Source organism: Mustela nivalis, assembly GCF_964662115.1.
Source record: "Mustela nivalis genome assembly, chromosome: 8".
Classification (NCBI taxonomy): domain Eukaryota; kingdom Metazoa; phylum Chordata; class Mammalia; order Carnivora; family Mustelidae; genus Mustela; species Mustela nivalis.
In genome coordinates, this window is record NC_139027.1 from 142,131,796 (window position 1) to 142,151,803 (window position 20,008).

At 59.3% G+C, this 20,008-nt stretch overlaps 1 protein-coding gene across 5 annotated transcripts in view; it reads left to right on the forward strand.

The window, feature by feature from the left end:
- Nucleotides 1–18,636, forward strand: part of OSBPL2 (oxysterol binding protein like 2) — a gene marked incomplete at its 5' end in the record, with an annotated part of 36,123 nt that extends 17,487 nt beyond the window's left edge. For all 5 annotated transcript variants that reach the window (XM_082746395.1, XM_082746398.1, XM_082746397.1 and 2 more), the window contains 10 exons: nucleotides 4,031–4,165; nucleotides 4,703–4,800; nucleotides 7,575–7,757; nucleotides 9,178–9,285; nucleotides 9,818–9,907; nucleotides 11,849–11,972; nucleotides 13,287–13,415; nucleotides 14,474–14,597; nucleotides 15,454–15,544; nucleotides 17,317–18,636. In XM_082746395.1, the coding sequence (XP_082602521.1) occupies nucleotides 4,031–4,165; nucleotides 4,703–4,800; nucleotides 7,575–7,757; nucleotides 9,178–9,285; nucleotides 9,818–9,907; nucleotides 11,849–11,972; nucleotides 13,287–13,415; nucleotides 14,474–14,597; nucleotides 15,454–15,544; nucleotides 17,317–17,419 (1,185 nt within the window). In that variant the 3' untranslated portion in view covers nucleotides 17,420–18,636. The remainder of the gene's footprint in view (nucleotides 1–4,030; nucleotides 4,166–4,702; nucleotides 4,801–7,574; nucleotides 7,758–9,177; nucleotides 9,286–9,817; nucleotides 9,908–11,848; nucleotides 11,973–13,286; nucleotides 13,416–14,473; nucleotides 14,598–15,453; nucleotides 15,545–17,316) is intronic.
- Between the last annotated feature and the right edge of the window lie 1,372 nt (nucleotides 18,637–20,008).

Consider the following 20,008-nt stretch of genomic DNA (forward strand, 5'->3'; position numbering starts at 1 on the left):
ACATTTTTAATTCCTGTGAATTTGCGGCACTGCTGGTCGTGGAAGACGCGCTCTGCGTGTTTATAGCGGCATGAGGCAGAGGTAGTAGACTCGGAGAGGGACAGAGACGTAAGGGCAAGGGAGCGAAGTGGCCACGGTGTTCACGGGCAGCGGGAAGACAATCCCGCCGGTCACGTTCTTGGCGCAGGCAGCACCACGGGGGTGCACGTCCAGCCCCAGGACGGGCTGGGAGTTGGCGGGCTTCGGACGCTGGGCTCCCTGACGCTCGCCGAGGGCAGGCCGTGGGCACGCGTGCAGGACTTGGGGCTCCGGCCCCCCAGCCCCCCGTGCCGGCTGCAGGGAGAGCTCAGCTGCTCTGGGTTTGCGGCGGAAGGCTTGGGTGTCTGGGGTCCGGAGCCATGGGGCTTTTCTTCTCATGGTCTCCGTGACGGTCTGGACGTTCCCTGGGGATGTGAGCTGTGGCCCTTGGGAGAGAAGAGCGCCCCCGCGGGCCGTGGCTGACGTGGACTCCAGTGACTGTCCTGCAGCAGGCGTGTGGCCCTAACCCCTGCGCTGCTCACCGGCATGCTTCTGCGTCTGCTTCTGCCCTCAGTGGGAGGCCTTTTTCCCATCAGAAACCGCACCTTTTCTCGCACTTTGTGTATTTTGAAATAATTTTGGACTCTTCTAGAAGAGTGCAGAGACGCACTGCTTACCTTCACCCTGCTGCCCGTCATGGCGGCCTGCCGCATAGTAGCCAGAGCTCCGAGCGCAGGACAAGGGGCTCCTGTTGGAGCATCACTGCTCGCGGCTCGCGGGACTGGGCTTTCCCAGGCCTCCCCCCAGCTGCCCTCCTGTTGGAGGGGTGCTGTCTTTCTTTCTTTCTTTCTTTCTTTCCCAAAGATTGCATTTACTCATTTGACAGAAAGAGAGTGCACAAGCAGGGGAGAGGCAGGCATAGGGAGAGGGAGAAGCAGACTCCCTGCTGAGCAGAGAGCCCGATGTGGGGCTCGATCCCAGGACCCCGAGATTATGACCTGAACTGAAGGCAGATGCTCAACCAACCGAGCCACCCAGGCGCCCCCGAAGATTTTTATTTTTAGGTAATCTCTGTAGTCCACATGGGGCTCGAACTCACAGCCCTGAGATCAGAACTTGTGGCTCCTTTGACTAAGGAGGCCTTGGTCAAGGCCCCCCACATGTCTCTTGTTTTAAAATGGTACATTTGGGATTCTTTTCTTTTAGCATTATTATCTCCCACGTCTTTCATGGTGTGAGCAGATCAGGTCCAGATGGGTGTGTCTGTCTGGAGATAGGTGATGAACTTGACCTTGAGCCTGAGGCTTGTTTTCATAAAGTGACGCCATCACATCGCATTCCCGCCATCACATCGCATTCCCGAGGAATCCACCCTGGGGATGGGATGGTTCAGATTAAAGCAAATGGAACGCGCGGGTCAGCACGCTCCCAAAGCCGCCCCAGCGGAGCGTGTGGGGACTCTGCCTCTGGAGCAGAGACACCGTTCTCCGCACGGCTCAGCCGGCCGCACCCCACGCCGCGCGGGCCCACAGGGGCTGTTGCCCGCACGTGCAGCAGCGGGCAGGGCCAAGTTCTGCCCCGGCTCACGGCGGCACCACCGCCTCGCCAGGGGTCATCACCCCCAGCCACACTTCATCACTTCCTGCCTCCCCTGGTATTTTGAAGCAAACTCCACTTGCGAAGATGTCTTGTATTGCTAAAGGATTCAGATTCTGGGTTTTCTTATTATTATTATTTTATTTTTTTATTATTTATTTTATTTATTTGAGAGAGCAGGAGGGAAATCTAAAGCAGATTCTGCGCTGAGCACTGAACCTGATGTGGGGCTCGATCCCAGGACCCTGAGATCAGGACCTGAGCTGAAACCAAGAGTTGGATGGACTTAACTGATTGAGGGCCCCAGATGCCCCCAGATTCTATTTTAACACGACCGCAGTCCTGGTACCCTAGTGCAGGAAAACATGCGGTCTGTTAATGTCCTCAAACTCATGGCTGTCTCGAGTGCCGTTCCTGTGTCTGTGCTTCTCAGTCTGTGTGCGGACACCGTTTTGTTGCTTCTCTCCTGACCTTGAGCTCTCGGCAATCCGCGTCCCAGTTGTCATGGAGCCACGCCAGCACAGTCGCTCTGCCTTTATTTCCTGGGACGCTTTTGTGCCGAGAGCAGCCCTTCCACTGCTGTGAGTGTGGTTTGCATAAGAAAGTCAGGGTCAGGGAGTGATTCTTTATCCCAGTTGTCAAGTGATGTATTTGGTTCATCTGCGTTACCTGGTGTGACCAGGATAACCAACCAGCGTGTCTTCTGTCAGTTTTCGGACTCGTGGAGTCAAAGCTCCTGGGTGTGTCCTGGCCCCGAGCTGCTCCACCTCTGGCTGGTCACGGCGTCTTCAGGGTCTTCAGGTCGGCCACCATGCTTTACAGACGACGCCCGGCTCATTCTGTACCTCCCTGTCCAGAATCCTTGTTGAGGGAGAGACAACTCAAGACCATAGCTGGGCCCTAGGGAGGCTATCAGGTTGCTTTTTTCTAGGTTTTTCCCAGGGGAGAGAGCTAGGAGCTGTTTTGATTTGTTTCAACGGTGCTTTAAATTTGGGATGACAGGATTCATCTAACCTCCTCTGTCTTCTGTCTGTGCCTCTTTTCTCCCACACTGATAATCTCAGTTTTCTTTTTAAGATTCTTATTAATTGATTTAAGAGCGAGAGCGCGCACATGTGCATGAGCGGTGTGGGGGCAGAGAGAGGCAGGCTCCCCGCTGAGCAAAGAGCCCGATGTGGGGCTCATCCCGGCCGGGACCGTGGGATCATGACCTGATCTGAAGGCAGATGTTTAAGTGACTGAGCCCCCCAGGCAACCCCGATAAGCCCAGTTTTTAGCAACACTGGAGATGTCTGATCTAGATGAGCACGTAATGACTCACCCGCTCCATCCCACATGCGTCACGGTTCTGGAGGGAAGGACCAGCTCTGCTGCCGACAGCGGGTTTACTGAAACGTGCGAGTTTGTTGTCTTTTGTGGTTCATGTTGTCCTCAGGGTGCATCTTGAATCCGTGCGCTTTAAATCCCTGCGTGACCCTGTCCCCAGGCAGCTGTGCCCGAGGCACCTGTGTGCCTTCGCTTGTTTCATTTTATTCTGGATGTTTGGGGATGGCTTATCTAAACTAATTTTGTTTCAAGATTGTGAATCCAGGGACGCCTGGGTGGCTCAGTTGGTTAAGCAGCTGCCACATCGGCTCAGGTCATGATCCCAGCGTCCTGGGATCGAGTCCCACATCGGGCTCCTTGCTCAGCAGGGAGCCTGCTACTCCCTCTGCCTCTGCCTGCCATTCTGTCTGCCTGTGCTCGCTCACTCTCCCTCTCTCCCTGACAAATAAATAAATAAAATCTTTAAAAAAAAAAAAAAAAGATTGTGAATCCAAAGTCAAATCTTGCAGTTGAGGTTCCAGTATATTCTAAGTTGAGGTTCCAGTGTATTCTAAGAATTTACCTTCCTGTCGCTGACCTGTCTGTTCATGTCCCCTTTCCCCTGGAGGGGACCTGTTCAGAACTTTCTGGTCTGTTACTCCCGATGGAGTGTCATCTTCTTTCTTCAGACAGACTCGAGGCTGTTGCGCCTTTCCCTTGCCCAGTGGAGCCACGGCCATGTGGAGCCCTGCTTACCTGCGTGGTCCGGCGTCAGGTGGCCTTCCGGGGCCTCCCAGGGCTGTGCCTACCTCCCAGGCACCATGGGGGCTGTTTGAGTGATGTCTGGTCTCTGTATGTTTGCTGGGGGGGTCTGTGGGCCGGGCTCCTAGAAATGGGACGCTAGACCGCAGAGGAGGTGTGCGTGGCGTTGTGCTTCCGCGGCCAGGTCCCTGGGGCCCTCTCTCCCCAGCCGTGCCTCAGGTGGGTTAGAGGGTCTCCATTTGAGCAGGTGAGCAGTGCGGGCCCCCCATAGTTTAGTTCCCTTCTGTTGAAGAGTACGGCCAGCATCTTCCCTGGGCTCCCGGTGACGGGTCTCCCCCACCCCTTGTAGGAGCTGTCCAAGATCACCATGCCCATCGCCTTCAACGAGCCCCTGAGTTTCCTGCAGCGGATCACAGAGTACATGGAGCATGTGCACCTTATCCGCAGCGCCTGCGGCCAGCCCCAGGCCCTGCAGAGGATGCAGGTAGCTGGTGGGCTCCTTCCAGGGGGGTCGGACATGGGGCGTGTGTGCCAGACTGTAGTTTTTAATGAACCTGACACCATCTGATCGGCCACATCGTGGTGGGGCACCTCAGCTGGAGGACGTCGGGGGGATGAGCCCATGTGGCTCACACTGACTTTTGGGGGCTGTCCTGCTCAACGGCTCCAGCGTTTGTCCCAGGGCCTGATCTCCATGGGTGGCAGTGGGCCCTGTGCCTCAGCTCCTCCTGGGTCCTTTTGGGACCGGCACCCGGTGTGCGTGTGGGAATACTAGCCGGACTGACCAGCTGGGCTGTGGGGCCTCCGGGCTGGGTGGGGCTGGGGCCGGGAAGCCTGGCACTCTTCCTGCCTGTGTGGCTTTGAGGAAGTGTCCGTGATAAAGGCATTTCTCCGGAAGTTCTGTAATCTCCAAACATGTGACAAGCAGGAGACTGGGGCCGCCAGGAGTGCTTCCTGCCACTGGGGAGCTGTGCACGCGCCCCCTCAGCCCCCCTCTCACTGCCACATGCGTTGCCCCCAGTGCGTGGCGGCCTTTGCAGTGTCTGCGGTGGCTTCCCAGTGGGAGAGGACCGGCAAGCCCTTCAACCCCCTCTTGGGAGAGACGTACGAGCTGATCAGGTAAGGACTCAGGCTGTCGGGGTCGCCAGGGCTGGGGACACAGAGGGACGAAGCTGCTGGAGGGCGGCTGGAGCCGGCAAGTGCAGTGGCCGCAGCCTCCCAAGGCCAGCGAGAGGGACCGGGACCCTTCCGGGAGGAGTTTGGTTCGGGCAGCTCCCCGGCTTCTGACCCGGTCTCCGAGGCCTGCGTGGTCCAGGGCCCGCCTTGCCTGTGGCAGTCCTGCTGGGGTCCCGGGAGGGTGAGCTGGGCCTGTTGGGCGGGTGCTCTTCTGACCCCGCTGCCCACCCAGGCACACGCGAAAGCTGAGGGCCATGTTGTCTTTGCCGCCAGGTCAGCCGGGGAAGGACGAGCCGTCCAGCCCTGGCCGTGGCTCCGGGAGTGTGAGGGTGAGTGTGAGTGTGAGGGTGAGGGTGAGTGTGCGACTCCCGCAGCGTGAGTGTGGGCGTGCTCAGCCCTGAGGGGCTGTTTGGAGAAGATGGGGATAATTTTTATTCTGTCTCTCCGTGGGCTCTAGGGAGAGTTGACTGGATGTTGTATCAGATAGAAGTTGGTATTGATTATGCGAGTGTGCTCCGTGTAGAAAATGTGTGAACTGATGTGAGACGAGTCCGGGTGATCCAAAGGGATCCTGTCGAGTTCGCGTTCGGCCGGGCCTCCTCGCGTGTCGTGTGTCGCGTGTTGCGTGTCGCGTGTCGCGTGTCGTGTGTGTGCTCGCGTGCTGGGATTGCGGTAACTCGTATCGCTTGCCACTTTGCATCGTGCCGTCCTGGTGTCCCCACGATGTGACGGGCTTGTGCGGAGTCGCACTGCCGTGTGTCGTGTCTGACATGTGTCGTAGTGCGCCTGGCGTGGCTGCTGACCGTCATGAAGCCGCAGTGCGTCGTGCGGCCCCTGGCGTCGTGGCTTCCGAGGCCTTCAGGTCGTGCTCCCTGGGCTCCTTGTTGCCCTAATACCGTGTGTGTCGCCCACGGCATGTCCTTCCAGGGGGCGTAAGTGGCTGTGGGGACCGGGCACGCTGGTCTGCTTGAGTCCGCGCTGGGGGCATCTGCAGCGCTGCCGGGCGTGTGCTGTGGCGAGTGGCAGCCCTGGTCTCCGACGGCCGTGGGCAGAGTCATCTCCTGTAGCCACCTCTTCACGGCCGTCACTCAGCCGTCGGGGAAGCGACCCCAGTGTCTAGGGTCTGGTACTCCCTGTCTCTGGCTGCCCTGGGCGGGCCTGCTGCTGACCCCGCCGTGTGGCCCCCACCACCTGCTGCTGACCCCGCCGTGTGGCCCCCACCACCCCCACCACCTGCTGCCCCGGGGCAGCGGCCTCTTTTCTGAGGGACTGACGGGCTGGCGGGCACCAAGGGTTCGGGCGCCTGCTCTCCCTCAAGGGGTCTGGCGGGTCGAGGTCTGGTGCTGCCGTGGGTGTGCTCACAGCCACAGCAGTCAGCAGGGGACCCTGCGTGAAGCTGGCAAATCCCTGCTTCTTCAGTTCAGAAATGGGGAAACCGAGGCCCACATGAGGGAAAAACCTGCCCCGAGAGCCCCTCTTCAGGGAACCTTTCGTCCTCCCATCACGTGGAGGTTCTCTCTTCCCTAGAACGCCTCCTCCGGAGCAACGGCTGCCCCTGGACAGGGCCGTGGGGGTGGAGTTCAGGGTTCTGACCTTGTCTAGCTCTGCGCAGACGGTGCGCCTTCTCGTTCATTCAGAAGCACCATTAACGTATCTTGAAAAGAGAAATGAAACAATCCAGAAGGAGCTCCAGACAAGCCGAGCGGCTCGAGGTCTGTGAGCAGCCCCGGTGCCGGACGCAGGGACACCTGCACGTCCGTCTCTTCCAGGAACTTCGTTCGGGGCTTGAGCCAGGTTCCACCGACCGAGAAACGAGCCTTTCCAGCCTTGCCGGTGCCGCGTGGGTCCCGGCCTGGCGTCCAGGTCGCTGCTGCGGGCAGGGCCCTGAGGGTCCTCCTGCGCGAGGAGCTACGCCCGTGAACCAAGTCGTGCTCTGTGTCTTTTTCCCTACAGACGGCTCCCCTAGAGCCCAAAATAGCACTTTCTTTTCTTAGACAAGTGTTCATTTTGTAAATTACATACCTTGGTAGGCAACCTTTTAAAATCTAATTTTTCAGCTTTCCTTCCTCTGTAATGATTGGAAATTCTGATTCCAGTTAAGTTAGTAATTATGTGGTTTAGCTTTTATAATTTTTAATGATTACAGCTGTAGGTGTATTCACAGTTCCGGAACAATTAAAAACTGACATTTTTATTGAAAAAGAGCATGTACTGAGAATCCTATTTCCTGGCCACGAGTGTCTTGGGCATCAGACATTCCATCCGGAAACTTCCAGGAGCCTGAGGAGAAGCTAGAGAAGAAGCCGTGAGGCGCGCGTCGTACCTTGAGAACTGAGATGGCGGTTTGGCCTCGGGGCCTCTATGGCCCTGGTGCCAGGAGACGCATCTGGACCCGCATATGCTGGGGGGCACGGGCAGAGGATCAGGAAGAGACCCTCCACACTCTTCCTCCCTCCGTGTGGCGTTCAGACGCACCCCAGAGGCACGGCAGATGCATGTGCTAGTGTGTGCGCGCGTGAGGGAGCGTTCGGCCACGTGTGCGGTCCGTGAGCAGGGCTGGGCACCCCTCGGCGGGCACGGAGCACCCCTGCGCCTCTCCCGGTACCCCTCCCACCGGCCCCAGGGCTGCAGGGCTCCCTGCGGTGGGTGCCGAGCCGGCCCTGGGGGGCCTTTGCGGTCTCTAATGTGGCTCTCCCCACTCTTGTTTTTGTGCCCAGGGAGGATTTGGGATTCAGATTCATATCTGAACAGGTCAGCCACCACCCCCCCATTAGTGCGTTTTACTCAGAAGGCCTCAATCAGGACTTCCTGTTTCACGGCTCCATCTACCCGAAGCTCAAGTTCTGGGGCAAGAGCGTGGAGGCTGAGCCCCAGGGCACCATCACGCTGGAGCTGCTCAAGTGAGTGCGGCGGCCGGGCCCGACGGAAGCGCACACTCCTCCTCCCGGGGTTGGGGGTGTCACAGCCTTTCCCCGTTCAGCCCTTTCCAACCGCAGCAACCCATTTAAGGGGGAGCTCCCCAGACCCCTGGACAGGGCCGTGGGGGTGGAGTTCAGGGTTCTGACCTTGTCTAGCTCTGAGCAGACGGTGCGGCACTCCCGGGACGAGTGCCGCTCGCACACCGGCGTGCTACGTGCCCCATGTGATCAGGGTCCCTCTTGTCGCTGCTGGTGCCGGCTCTCCCCAAGCGTTGCTCCAGCCACCGCTGCCCTCGCACGCGGTTCTGTAGGGCCTGGGCCGGGGGCCGTGAGTGGCAGAAGCCGTGGTGTCTGTTATGACGTCATCTCAGGAGCGATCCTAACCTTAAACCCCTGTTGGTCAGCTTGAGGGCAGGGGAGAGACACAGGCTGAATCCTGGAGGTTGGGAGCATCGAGGGCCATCCCGGAGTCTGCCCATGCACCTGTTAAATCTCCATCCCAGCCCCCGCCCCGCCCCAGGGCAGTGTTGGGCAGACACCTTGCAAACTGAAAACGGAGTCCTCGGTGATCACCTGATGTCACTGCACCATCCACGATGGTCTGGGCCGCTGCGGGCCGCTGGTTCTCAGAGGGCTGGTCCCGCTCCCCGTAGCCTGCTGCCAGGAAGCATTTGGTGTCATTTCTGCTTCAGGCCGGCCCCGCCTAGCCCAGATGGGGGCCACGGAATACCAGTGCCTGAGCCCCATGCACCTCTGGGCCCAGTGGCGACACCCCGTTTTCTGGGTGCTGGTGCTGGTCTTTGCTTTCTTGGGGTGAGGCATGCAGAACTGAGACGTGGCAAACCGTATCGATTGGTACATTTTTGTCCCCCCGGAAGTCTGAGGGATCCAGATGTTGGTCCTGGACGCTTCCGCTCTGGGCTGGCCTCTGCCCTTGAGCGCGGCTCTTTCACACAGCCTCCCGCGAGACTCGGGTCTCACGCTCGCTGGGGCTCTCTCCCTGGGCCAGGCCGTTCGGGGAGGCGGAGGAGCACACGCAAAGGTGGAAGGTTGTTCCCAGCGGCCGGCACGCCTGCCAGGGAGCGGCTCCCCGACCCCTGGGTCGGCCTGGGCTGTTGCTGCAGGTCCCAGGACCTCCGCGTCTCTGTCTGGGCGGCCTCCCCCTCATTATCTGACGTCTCAGCAGAAAGCTTTGTTGATGCTACAAAGGAAAGCAGAAGTGAATTTCAAACAAATGCTAAATAAATCACCACTGTTGGAGGGAGTTCAAAGCCACATTCTGCTCTCGTACAGGTTTTAAGGCAATTATGGTTTAATTCCGTCTGGTATCTTGTGTTTTAGGTCACGCAGTGTCTTTTGCTTTGCCGGCCTCTGACTTGCTTGTTTCTGGCCTGTTTCACAGACACGGGGAAGCCTACACCTGGACCAACCCTACCTGCTGTGTACACAACGTGCTTGTCGGGAAGCTCTGGATCGAGCAGTACGGCACGGTGGAGATCGTGAACCACAGGTGCCGGCGCGCGCGGCGTCCTCCAGGGGGCGCTTCCGCCCGGCTCCCCGCAGCCTGTCCGTCGGGCGGGCCCAGTGGGACTGGTGTGGCGCTGGTATCGTCTCTGGTACCTGTTGTTGCTTCCCGTTTTGGTGTTCGTCATGAACATGAATTTATTTTGAAACTGTAAGCCTGAGCAGAGAACGGTGTGACTCCCAGAGGACAAAGTCACGGCCACCCTCCCACGCGTCCCGCCGTCCTCGCCTTCTCCCTAGGAGCGCAGGACCCATCGGCTTCCTTCGCCTGCAGCTTTATGGGGACTGGAGTTGGCACACCGTGAAATTTGCCCATTTAGAGTGGGAACTTCAGTGGTTTTTAGTGTGTTTACCAAAGTGTGCAGCCGTCACCCCAGGTGGCGCTGGGACCTTTCCTCCAGTGCCACGAGCCCCCCCCACACCCGTGTGCGATCACCCCCGCCGCCTCTCTGTCCCCGTCCACCCCTCCCGCACATCTCCCGTCACACAACAGAGGCCTGTGTGTGTTTTCTCCACAGAACCGGAGATAAGTGTGTGCTTCACTTTAAACCCTGTGGATTGTTCGGAAAAGAACTTCACAGAGTGGAGGGCCACATTCAAGACAAGAAGTAGGTCTGCGCACGCGGTTCGGGTGCCTTGTTAGTGACACGGTGACACCGGGACATTCGCTCGCAGTAGAGCAGACGAGGACTCGTTTTGGTTAGAAAAGACAGGGCCTTCCTGAGTCCGCGGGGAGACACAGCATTAGTTGGAAGTGCAGGAGAGAGTGGGGTCTGTCCGTCCCTCTCTGGGGGAGGAAACTTGCGTCCGTTCTCCTTGGAAAGAGTGGACGTGAGAAAATGCGACGTCCTCACGGGGGCTACTTCTGTGGTTCTGCAGCCAGAACCGAGGTCGGAAACCTGAGCGCGTCTCCCCGTCTCTGGCAGCGCCTGCTGCGGGCCGTGGGCAAGGCCCGGACCCCCGCCTGTGTGACTGGCCGGCTCCGTCCAGGCGATGAGGGAGGGACATTTGAAATCTTTGTGAGGAGAGAAACGGTCAGAGGTCACAACGCATTTTCTGGGGTCTTCGCTCCTTTGGGTCACCTTCTGTTTTTGGTCTCAAATCTCTCGTCTTTCCCGCAATAAGGAATTCAGGCTCCATGTAGCGCCGTGGACTTCCTCTCCACTTGCAAAGCTCTCCGTCTTCTTTTCTTTTTAAAAGTAGGTTCTGTGCCCAGGGTGGGGCTTGAACTTACCGCCCAGAGGTCAAGGGTCACCTGCTCTACAGACTGAGCCAACCAGGGGCCCCTGCATGTTTCGAATCAGAAACAAGTCTCCCCAGTAAAGCAGTGGGCGCTTCTGCTGCCTCCTGCTCTTGGGTACCACAAAGTCACCTGTTCAAACGGCCTGCGAGATGCTTTCAGGCTTTGGGCTGTGACCACCTTGCCCCTCGATGTAAGTCAGGACTCCGCCCGCAGACTGGGAGGACCCTGTCGTCTTTCTGCCAAGAGTGCCAGCAGCACCCGAGCAGCTTCTCCCTGGGGCAGAAACAACCCGGAGGAGACCGGGCTCGGGGTGCACAGGCGCAGCAGTGGGCGCGGAGTCTGGGCCGCACCTCGGGGCCACGCTCACCAGCCACTAGGGGCTGCCAGCCCTGTTCTGATTTTCTGGCTTTCTGTCCCAAACTGGGGTGAGCTCTTCCCTCTTGGAGACACACCGTGTTGGCCGAGGTGTCTGTTAAGCGAGGACTGGCCAAATGTCCCCCAGCCAGGCCCCACGTGCCAGCTTTCCAGGCTGAGCCGAGACGGGAGCCTCCCAGGATGTCGCACGCCTGCCAGGGTAGCGTTTCCAGGAGCGCGTGGCCACTGTGCCCTGCCCCCCCCCGCCCCCCCGTGGGACGAAGCAGAAAAGAAACACACACACAGTCCAGCTCTGTCGGTGTTTCTTTTGGAATCAGCAGAGTGCTCTGGTGGCTGGTCTGGACGGTTCCCAGAGATTGTCATTCGTGAAGCAAGCAGGGCGAGTGGCGGTGCGGGCGTCCAGTTTGAGGTTGTGAAGACGAAACAGGCAGCGTCTGCGGAGACTGAAGGGCTGTTGACATGACTTCTAGGAGAGGGGGGAGGACACCGTGCTTGGAAGTTCGTGCATTTCAGGGACGGTGACCCGACAGGCCCGCAGGCTTCTGTGATACCCGATGCCCCTGTTTCTTATCTTCTGGTGGCAGGGCCCTGGCAGCCCCCCCTCGGGGATGTGTGTCCCCATCTTCTTCGTTGCTTTGGTGAATCAGGCCCGAGTAGGGACCCTAAAAGGCAGATTTTCCTCTTTGCACTTGGGTCCAGAGAAGTCCTAAGACTTATGAGAAGGCAGGTTAGAATGGGGGTTTATTCCGTGGCCGAGATTCAGGTGCTGCACATTTAGATGAATGGTTCAGGATTAAAATTCCTTTTGATGGGGCGCTCAGCTGGCTCCGTGGGAAGAACACATGACTCTTGACGTTGGGGTTGCGAGTTGGGTGTAGAGATTACTAAAATGATAAACTAGAAAAAAAATTAAAATTTCTTTTGACTACAGCAAGAAGAAGCTCTTCATGATCTATGGGAAATGGACAGAGTGCTTGTGGGGCGTTGACCCAGCTGCGTATGAGTCATTCAGGAAACGGGAGAGGAGAGGTGACTTGCCGAGCAAGATGCAGCCGGTAAGGGGCTGCTCCCCCCGAGGGGTGGTCCCCGGGGTGGGGGTGGGGGACAGAGCTTCCGGCTGCTGGTGCCCGGGGCTGGGAATCAGACATGCGTCTGCGGGCTGGCTGCTTGTGCGGACGCTGCGTGGGGCTCGGGCTCGTCTGCGTGCGGGTTGTGCACAGGCTGTGTTATCAGCGGGCCTGGGGTTCCTTGGTGCCACCACGTCCCCCTAAGCCTGGCAGAACGCACCCACACCCGTGTTTCTCTCCGGCGACCCTGTGGTCTGGGCGCTTATTGGTGCACCTGCCGTCTCCCTGAGCCTGGTTCGCTTAGACCCTGCTGAGACACCCGGAGAGTGTCGTGCCTGTGTTTTCAGTTTAGGATATGTCCCACAGTTGCAGTGTTTTCACCTCAGGGCTTCCCCGGGAGCTCTGGGATTCTGGTGCCCTCGGGCCTAGTTACTCGAGCCTCAGACTAGAAAGTTCAAAAGAGGCGTCTGATAGTGCGAGGTAAGAAGTCACGGGCCTGACCCAGAGTGTTCAGTGTTTCTCTCCCGAAGGTGCTGGGCCTCCCCCAGGGCGTCAGCATCTGGCTCTGTGGCCTTCTTCTGACCGTGCTCTTGACTTCTGAGAAAAGGAAAGTTCCATTTAAAGAATGTGGAGACTTGACTTAGCTCCGCTGTCCTTTGGGTGACCTAGATATGAGAGGGAGTTCTACGTGAACACTCATCCCTAAGCGGCCTTTACCAAACTTTCTGGTAGCAAACCCTGTGGCCTGCGGCCAGCAGCACCTCACCCTGTCGGAGTCGGCTGGGGGTTCCTGAGGCCACTGTGTCATAGTCCAGCATTCTGGAACAGCTCGCGGGGACCCACTTCTTTCTCTAGGCCCCACTGAGTTTGCAAAGGAAGGTGGTCGTTGTGTGTGTTTCTGCTGAGGTGCTCTCCAGCTGGGGTTCAGTGTGGAAGAGCTGAGATGCCGTGAAACCCCAGGTGCGAGCCAGTTCTCGACTGCGGGCCGAGCTGTGGTGTGAGGGGACTGCCCCCGGCTCAGGACAGCCTCCCTCAGCTCGAACCCGACCCGCTGTTTGGGACGGCGTGGCCCCTCCCGTGGCGAGCAGACTTGCCGGCGATGCTCGAAACTGTGTGGGCTTCTCCCCCCAGGAAGGCCCTGCCTTGCTGCCGATTCCCTGCCCTCTCTCGGGGGAGCCTCTCTCGGGGGAGCTCCCAGCTGGTGAGCTTGTCTCGCTCTGCCCAGGGCCGCCGCTGGCCGGTCAGTTGCGCACACAGAGCTGTGCCTCCGGGCCGGCCGTCCCAAGGTGTTCTGTGTTTCAGGACGACGGCTCGCAGAAAGCCGAAGGCGACGTGGTGGACACCGTGCCCGAGGTTCAGGAGACGGTGCAGGTCATTCCTGGCAGCAAGCTACTCTGGAGGGTCAATACTCGGCCCCCCAACTCTGCCCAGGTTCGTATGCCCCCCTGCAGGTCCGGGCCTTTCTGTGCCCCCAAGCCCTGGCGAGGCCCCTCAGTTGTTCCCTGGGGCTGTGCGCACGCCGCCTCAGGCCGTTGTCCCGGAGCTTAGGGGCCCTCTGTCCCCCAGTCGGACCGTGCTGCAGAGTGAGCCTGTGGGGGCCCCTGGCCATCCCGGAGCCCCTGCCAAGGCCAGGCCCGCAGTGAAGGCCATGCTCTGCCCACAGGTGCGGGCGTGCCGCGCCCCAGCCCACGCCCCACCTCGCGCCGCGCGTGACCCCGTCTGTTCTGGATGACCTGTGCCCGCCAGGGCCTGAAGGCGCTTCAGGGTTGGTCTGAGGCGCTGTTTTTCTCAGTTATCAATTTAGAGGCTTAAATGCATTTTGGTGTGTATTCTTGATTTCTATCACATATAATAAGGTCATACTGTGTACAATAACGTACCATCTATAAAGTAACTGTATAATAAATGTAATAACGTGCAATAAATTTACTTTAATATCTACTGTTAATTATTTTGTTCACATGTAAATTATATGTAAACATATTTCACGGTTTCCTATTGTATTTCACGTCCTGTTAACATGGCGGAACACGTGTACGTAAGTGAAAGGAAACCAAATGTCCCCTTGTGTACCTGTTACCTAGCTGGCTAGGGTTTGCTCTCAGCAGGATGTGAACAGTATCACGGAACGAAGAAAAGGCTTATGTATTTGGAGGGAATTCGTCTTTTAAAATAGCGCCCATTTCTCCGTCCTTCGGCTCCGTCTGTGTGGAGCTGCCTGCCAGACACTGGGTGCGCCCCGGGCCCAGGAACGGAGCTGGAGTGTGGGGTGGCCGCGGCCCCTGGCTCTGACCCCTGTGTCTCAGGCGGTGCCCGGGCCTTCCCCGTACCTGTGGGGAGCGGGGGCACGCTGTGGGGCTCTCAGGCCGCACCTGGGCGGGGGATCAGTGGGGCAGCGGGTGACCCTCCGCTGCTCCCATGGCTTCGAGCTGTGAGCCGTGCTCAGTCCAGGGCTGATAGAGTAACAGCGTCTGTGCCTTTCTCCCCAGATGTACAATTTCACCAGTTTCACTGTCAGCCTCAACGAGCTGCAGAGCGGCATGGAGAAGACCCTGGCACCCACGGACTGCCGCTGGCGCCCTGACATCCGCGGCATGGAGAACGGGGACATGGGTGCGCACGCGGGCGGGGGAGGGGCGCACGCGGGCGGGGGAGGGGCCCACGGGCCACAGGCGCGCAGAGAGGCACACGCCGGATGTGCATCGCATCGTGTGCTCTCTCTGTGCTGGAAGAGCTCTAAGGATGCTAGCTCGTTGCAGGCCGATCATTTGCAAATCCAATACAGTTAAATGACAGGGAAAAGGCAATGAAACAGAATACGTGCAAACCACAAGACCCCCAGGCTCTGTGTCAGCAGACATTAGGGTGGCATTCCAAAGACGGCACTTTTGCTCATTAAAAGTAGGCCCCCTGTCCCAGGCTCGGACTTTCATGTACCGTGGACACGTTCGTGTGACAAGGGAGCTGGCCGCAGGCTCCCTCCCCTGCTGCCTTGGTCAGGTCAGCAGCCGATGACTCCCCAGAGGGCTGTTCGAAGTGGCCCTGGGATTTGTGTACACAGTTGGCGTTCAGTGGAGCGACCGCTCAGGGTGGGCTGGCAACGTGCAGACCCCAGCCTCTGAGCTCGCCGTCGCGACCAGGCAGCAGCCCTCGGGCTCCTGCTGCCCCTGTCCTGTGTGTCAGGTTGCCCACGAGCCTCACCGCACCCCTGCGTGGTGCTGTTTCGCAAGCTGTGCGGCATGCCCGTGTGGGGCGGGCCCACAGCCGGCCCCTTGCCATGGCCCCACTGGTGTCTGGCGCCACCGTGCACTCATGACGGAGTTTGGCTTACCGACATTTCTTGCTGGTGTGACTGTTGGTCTCAGGTCTGGGATGGGAGCATCCCGGCGTCTGCTTCCTTTAGCACCCTGCTCTGCTTGAGGTCGGCCGGAAGCTTCACCGTCAGTCCTGTCGTGTGCTTGGCCCCCAGATCTGGCGAGCCAGGAGAAGGAGCGGCTGGAGGAGAAGCAGAGGGAGGCCCGGAGAGAGCGAGCCAAACGGGAGGCCGAGTGGCAGACAAGGTGAGGCCTCGGGGGCTGGGAGGGGGGGTGCTGAGGGCTCCGTGTGCCCGTGGGGCTGAGCAGAAGAAGCTCTCCTGGGGCCCCATTAGCGTGGGGCCCCCGGCGCAGACGGGCCCGCGGTGCAGGCACAGGTCACCTCAGACCTGGGCTCGCGGTCCTGCCTGCAGCGTGTCTGACCCCGCGCGCTCTGCTCAGATAGGGCAGGTTTTAGAAGGAACCGTCGTCTGAACCAAGCCATTAGCGGGGGGGCAGGCCCAGCTTTCGGACAGGCAGCTCCGCAGAAGAAGCCGTGTGCTGAGCCGTCACCCGAGGCCCCGCTCTTGCTTGGCTGCTCTCCACGCCGCCTGCCATGTGGCACAGGTGGCCTGAGGGGCTGCGGGGGGTGGGGCACGGTGCCCCGTGTGCTCCGGGGCGCCTGCCGGCCAGGACGCACCATGCTCAGACCAGGTGACAGAGACGCAGAAAGACAGAGCACAGACGCTGCCCCCCAGCCCCCTGGGCCACCGCCTGCTTTCTCCCTGCGGAATCGTGGGGACTTGTGGTTTGTCAGTTGTCAGTGGCAAGGGGACAATGCCCCGTGCGATGAGCACTCCGTGAGGTGAGTGCTGTGGCGCTGAAGCGTAACGAGAAACGTGTCTGTTCACGCGACCCCACAGCAGTGACCCGGCGGCCGTGCGCGGTTTGCTCCGATCCTTCCATCACGCTTCAGGCTCCAGGACGGGGGCCTCCGGCCATGGTTACGTGACTGACACTCTTAAAGCCGACCCCTTGTGCTTGGGCTCCCGGTCTGATTTAATACCGGGCTTTTAGGAGTTTGATATTTGGAATTGGCTTCCTTCTAGAAAAAGCTTGGAAAGAGTTAGCCTTATTTCGTTGTTTTTATCTAAGTAGTTGATTTTAAAAGTACATTGTGGAGATAACGATATTTTGTCCTAAGATGGTGACTCCTACTTTGTGAGCCCCCACACCGACTCTGCGGTAACCTGCAGGCATCCTCTGCTGTCTTCATGTTGTGCAACAGAAGGAGAGGTGGCCCAGGGGGTCGGGGGAGGGGCGCAGGGGTGGGAAGGAGGGGGCTGCAGGGGCAGAGGAGGGAGGGGGACTGCAGAGGTGTGGGGCGGAGTAAGGAGGGGTGCAGGGGGAGGGGATGGGGGCTGCAAGAGTGGGAGCACAGTGGGGGTGCGGGGCCATGGAGTGGGGTGGGGCTTGGGGGAGGGGGGGGTCCTGGGGTGGGGGGTGGGGTTGTGGGAGGGCTGCAGGTGCGGCGCACGGTGGTGGGGGTGGGGATGGTCGGGATGGTGGATGGCACAGGGGCACAGGTGCCCCACGGGAGCCAGTGGGGTCTTCCTAGGGCGCAGGGCTTAAAACGTGGCCCGGTGGTGGCCACGGGTGTCCCTCTGCCCTCAGGCTCTCCCCTCCACCCGCTGGCTCTCCCCTCTGCACAGCCGGAGGCAGGCTCCACGGGAGGGCGCAGCAGTGTGCGCTCCCATCCTGAGAGGTGCAGGCCCCGCGGAGCGGACGTCAGTCTTCTCTGCTGCTGGCGCGGCGTGTTTTCTGTTAAATCCTTGGGCTTTGGCTGGCGAACCCCAGGCTTGTTCGTAGGGGACCGCGTCCATCTCAGGGAAGGCGTGATTAGGCATGATTAGGTTCTCAACTGAAGTCGTCGCGCGGGCTGCTGCCGTGGGGGGCCGCGTCCTCAGGCCCAGGCGAGCACAGCCCTGACCGCGCGCGCCCCGAGCCCCTGGCCTCCCGAGCCTTCGTCTGTGTTGCAGGTGGTTCCACCAGGGCAGCAACCCGCACACGGGGACCCCCGACTGGTTGTACACGGGGGGTTACTTTGAGCGGAATTTCTCCCGCTGCCCGGATATCTACTGAGGGCTGGAGCGGCCGCGGGACCGGAGGCTGGACTGCGCCGAGCGGCTGCCCGGAGCTGCGGCCGCCGCAGAGACTGGCTTCTCCAGCGACCGTGTGCGCAGCGGCACCACCGTCCCCAGTGGGGGTTTTATTCTAATTAACTTTCGATTTTGCCAAACATTCTACTACTGTCGCAGCCTCTGTAAAGCTTCACTTGGGCTCATCATGTTCCCGTCGAGGGTGGAAAAGGGAAACCCTTTGCAGTCCCTCCGCCGACGGGACCTGGCTGGGCTGTGTCGCTGACCGCACCCTCTTCCCTGGAAAGTTTGTAACTAAAGCCCGTGACCGGGAGGGGCTCCCGTAGTCGAAAATCCCTCCACAGTCCTCCTCATCACGCAGGGGCGCAGGGCTCCCGGGACTGTCGGATGTGAACCAGTAACAGGGAAGATGGATCTGGAAGTCCTTGGAGGAGCTTTACCCGGGCCCGGAATGACGGTAGTGCGGGCGTGGAGGTTGTCCAAGCAGCAGATTGAATGAAATGAAAAGTTGTCAGATTCTGTATTTTTTACCAATCTTCGATAATGTAAAGATTACTTTTAAAATATTTAAGTTAAAACTACTTGAATGGTATTTTGCTGAAGAGCATATGCATTAATCCCCAATTGTCTGTCCGAGAGGAAGCGCTACCCTGACACTCCGGGCCGGCCGGAAACCTCGAGGGTTGTCGACCGCACTCCCTGGGCCGCTCCCAGTGGGGAAGGGAGCCTTGCCTCTGCCCTCGTCCGCTCCTCTTGTCACCAGGGCGTCCTCGTCAGCGCAGGCCACACTGCTGCATCACAGAGCCAGTGTCCTGGCCTGCAGCGTCTTGCCCACACCCGCGGCGCGGTCGTGTCCCCGTCGGCCCAGCATGTGTGTTCAGACGCGGGCGAGTCCCAGCGGGCGGGCGCCGCAGGAGGGCCCAGAGCAGCCTGTGATTAAAATTATTTAACAAAAACTAAGCGTATGTCCATTTAGCAAACATCTTTTCAAGTGACTGTGGTCTTTCTGTAGAACTGTCACCGCCACAGGGCACAGCAGAGCTCCGAGCGGAAGGCCTTCCGCCGACGGCTCGCACATACTTGCACACTCAGGCACATGCGGTCTCATGTAGGGAGTGGCGGGTTCTCGGGAGAGGGTGTCGTCACTGTGTGTCCAGGCTTCAACATCACATTTGTAATTAAAACACTTTTAAAAGCGAATACTTGTTCTGAAGGCTTGATTTTGTACCTTTGGACGCCGGAAGGCCCAGTGTTGGGGGGAACCGAGGGTGACCCGCTGGAGCGGAGCGGGGCGGGGCGGCTGGCGCAGGCTGCGCAGGCGACGCTATTCCGAGAGGAGACTTTGGCTGTCTGAGTGGGGGGCCCTGTGTGACAGGGTCGAGGGCCTTTGAGCGACTTGTTCTGGATGAATCCATTTCTCACGGCCACCAGTCATTGGCCAGCAAGGTTTGGGCTTTTGTTTTTAAACAATTTTTTTATTTGACAGACAGAGACCACCAGTAGGCAGAGAGGCAGGCAGAGGGGGAGGGGAAAGCAGCCTTCCCGCCGAGCAGAGAGCCCGATGCGGGGCTCGATCCCAGGACCCTGGGATCATGACCTGAGCTGAAGGCAGAGGCTTTAACCCACTGAGCCACCCAGGTGCCCCAAGGTTTGGGCTTTGACGGCAAGGACGGGTTTCAGGGGCTCATTGCATGGGCCTGGCCTGTCTGCTAGAGGAGCAGGACAGCCGGCGCCAGGGCCTCGTGTGTCTGCGGGTCCCTGGTCACTTGGCTTACAGATTTTAACCTGCCGTTTCTGCAGATGCTGATAAGTGAACTTAGAGCTGCTCCTTTGTCTCCCCTGATAATCTCGGATGTCAGGTATTGGTCTGTGATAGAGTTTTTTGGTAGAAAATGCTTTAAAAAAAACAAGCCCCTGGTGCTGATGCGTTAGGCCTGTGCGGATTGTGACGGCTGCCTCGGAAGTCCTTGTGGCTTTGCCGTGTGGGCCAAGGAGCTTTTTAGAGTTGTTTTGTAGCTTAGAATGTCCCTGGGGAATGAAAAGTAGAGTGTGCTTTCCCAAAGAACCTGAAATTTGGGTTTGTTCCCCTTTGAAGTTTGGGTTCCGTTACGTGGCCCTGGACTCTGTGCATTTATCAGGGGGCCCTGGAGATTTCGCTCTGGACAGACAGACGCTGTCTTGGAGTTTGTCTTGTGTCTAATATGGACTAATGCCCTGGGGCCCCTGGCTCTGATCAGACCTCACAGGCCACCTCACGTTGGGGTCAGTCCTGTCTGGGGCGCGGAGCCAGCACGAGTCTGCCCCGGAGTGGCCCCGGCGTGGGTGTGGCGCGTGCCTGGGAGGAGGCTGTGGAGAAGCAGGTCAGGGACGTCACCACAGTAGGCCACGCCAGGCTGCCACAGACGCTGAGGCCCGCCCAAGCACTCTCGTCTCCGCACAGGCCGACTTGGGATGCGAGGGTCCAAGGGGCCCTTCTCCACAGACACGGTGCTCCCGGAGGGTCTCGGCTGCTCAGGATGTCAGCCAATGGAGGTCAAGGGGTCGCGGGCAGGGCGCCTACAGGGAGCAGCAC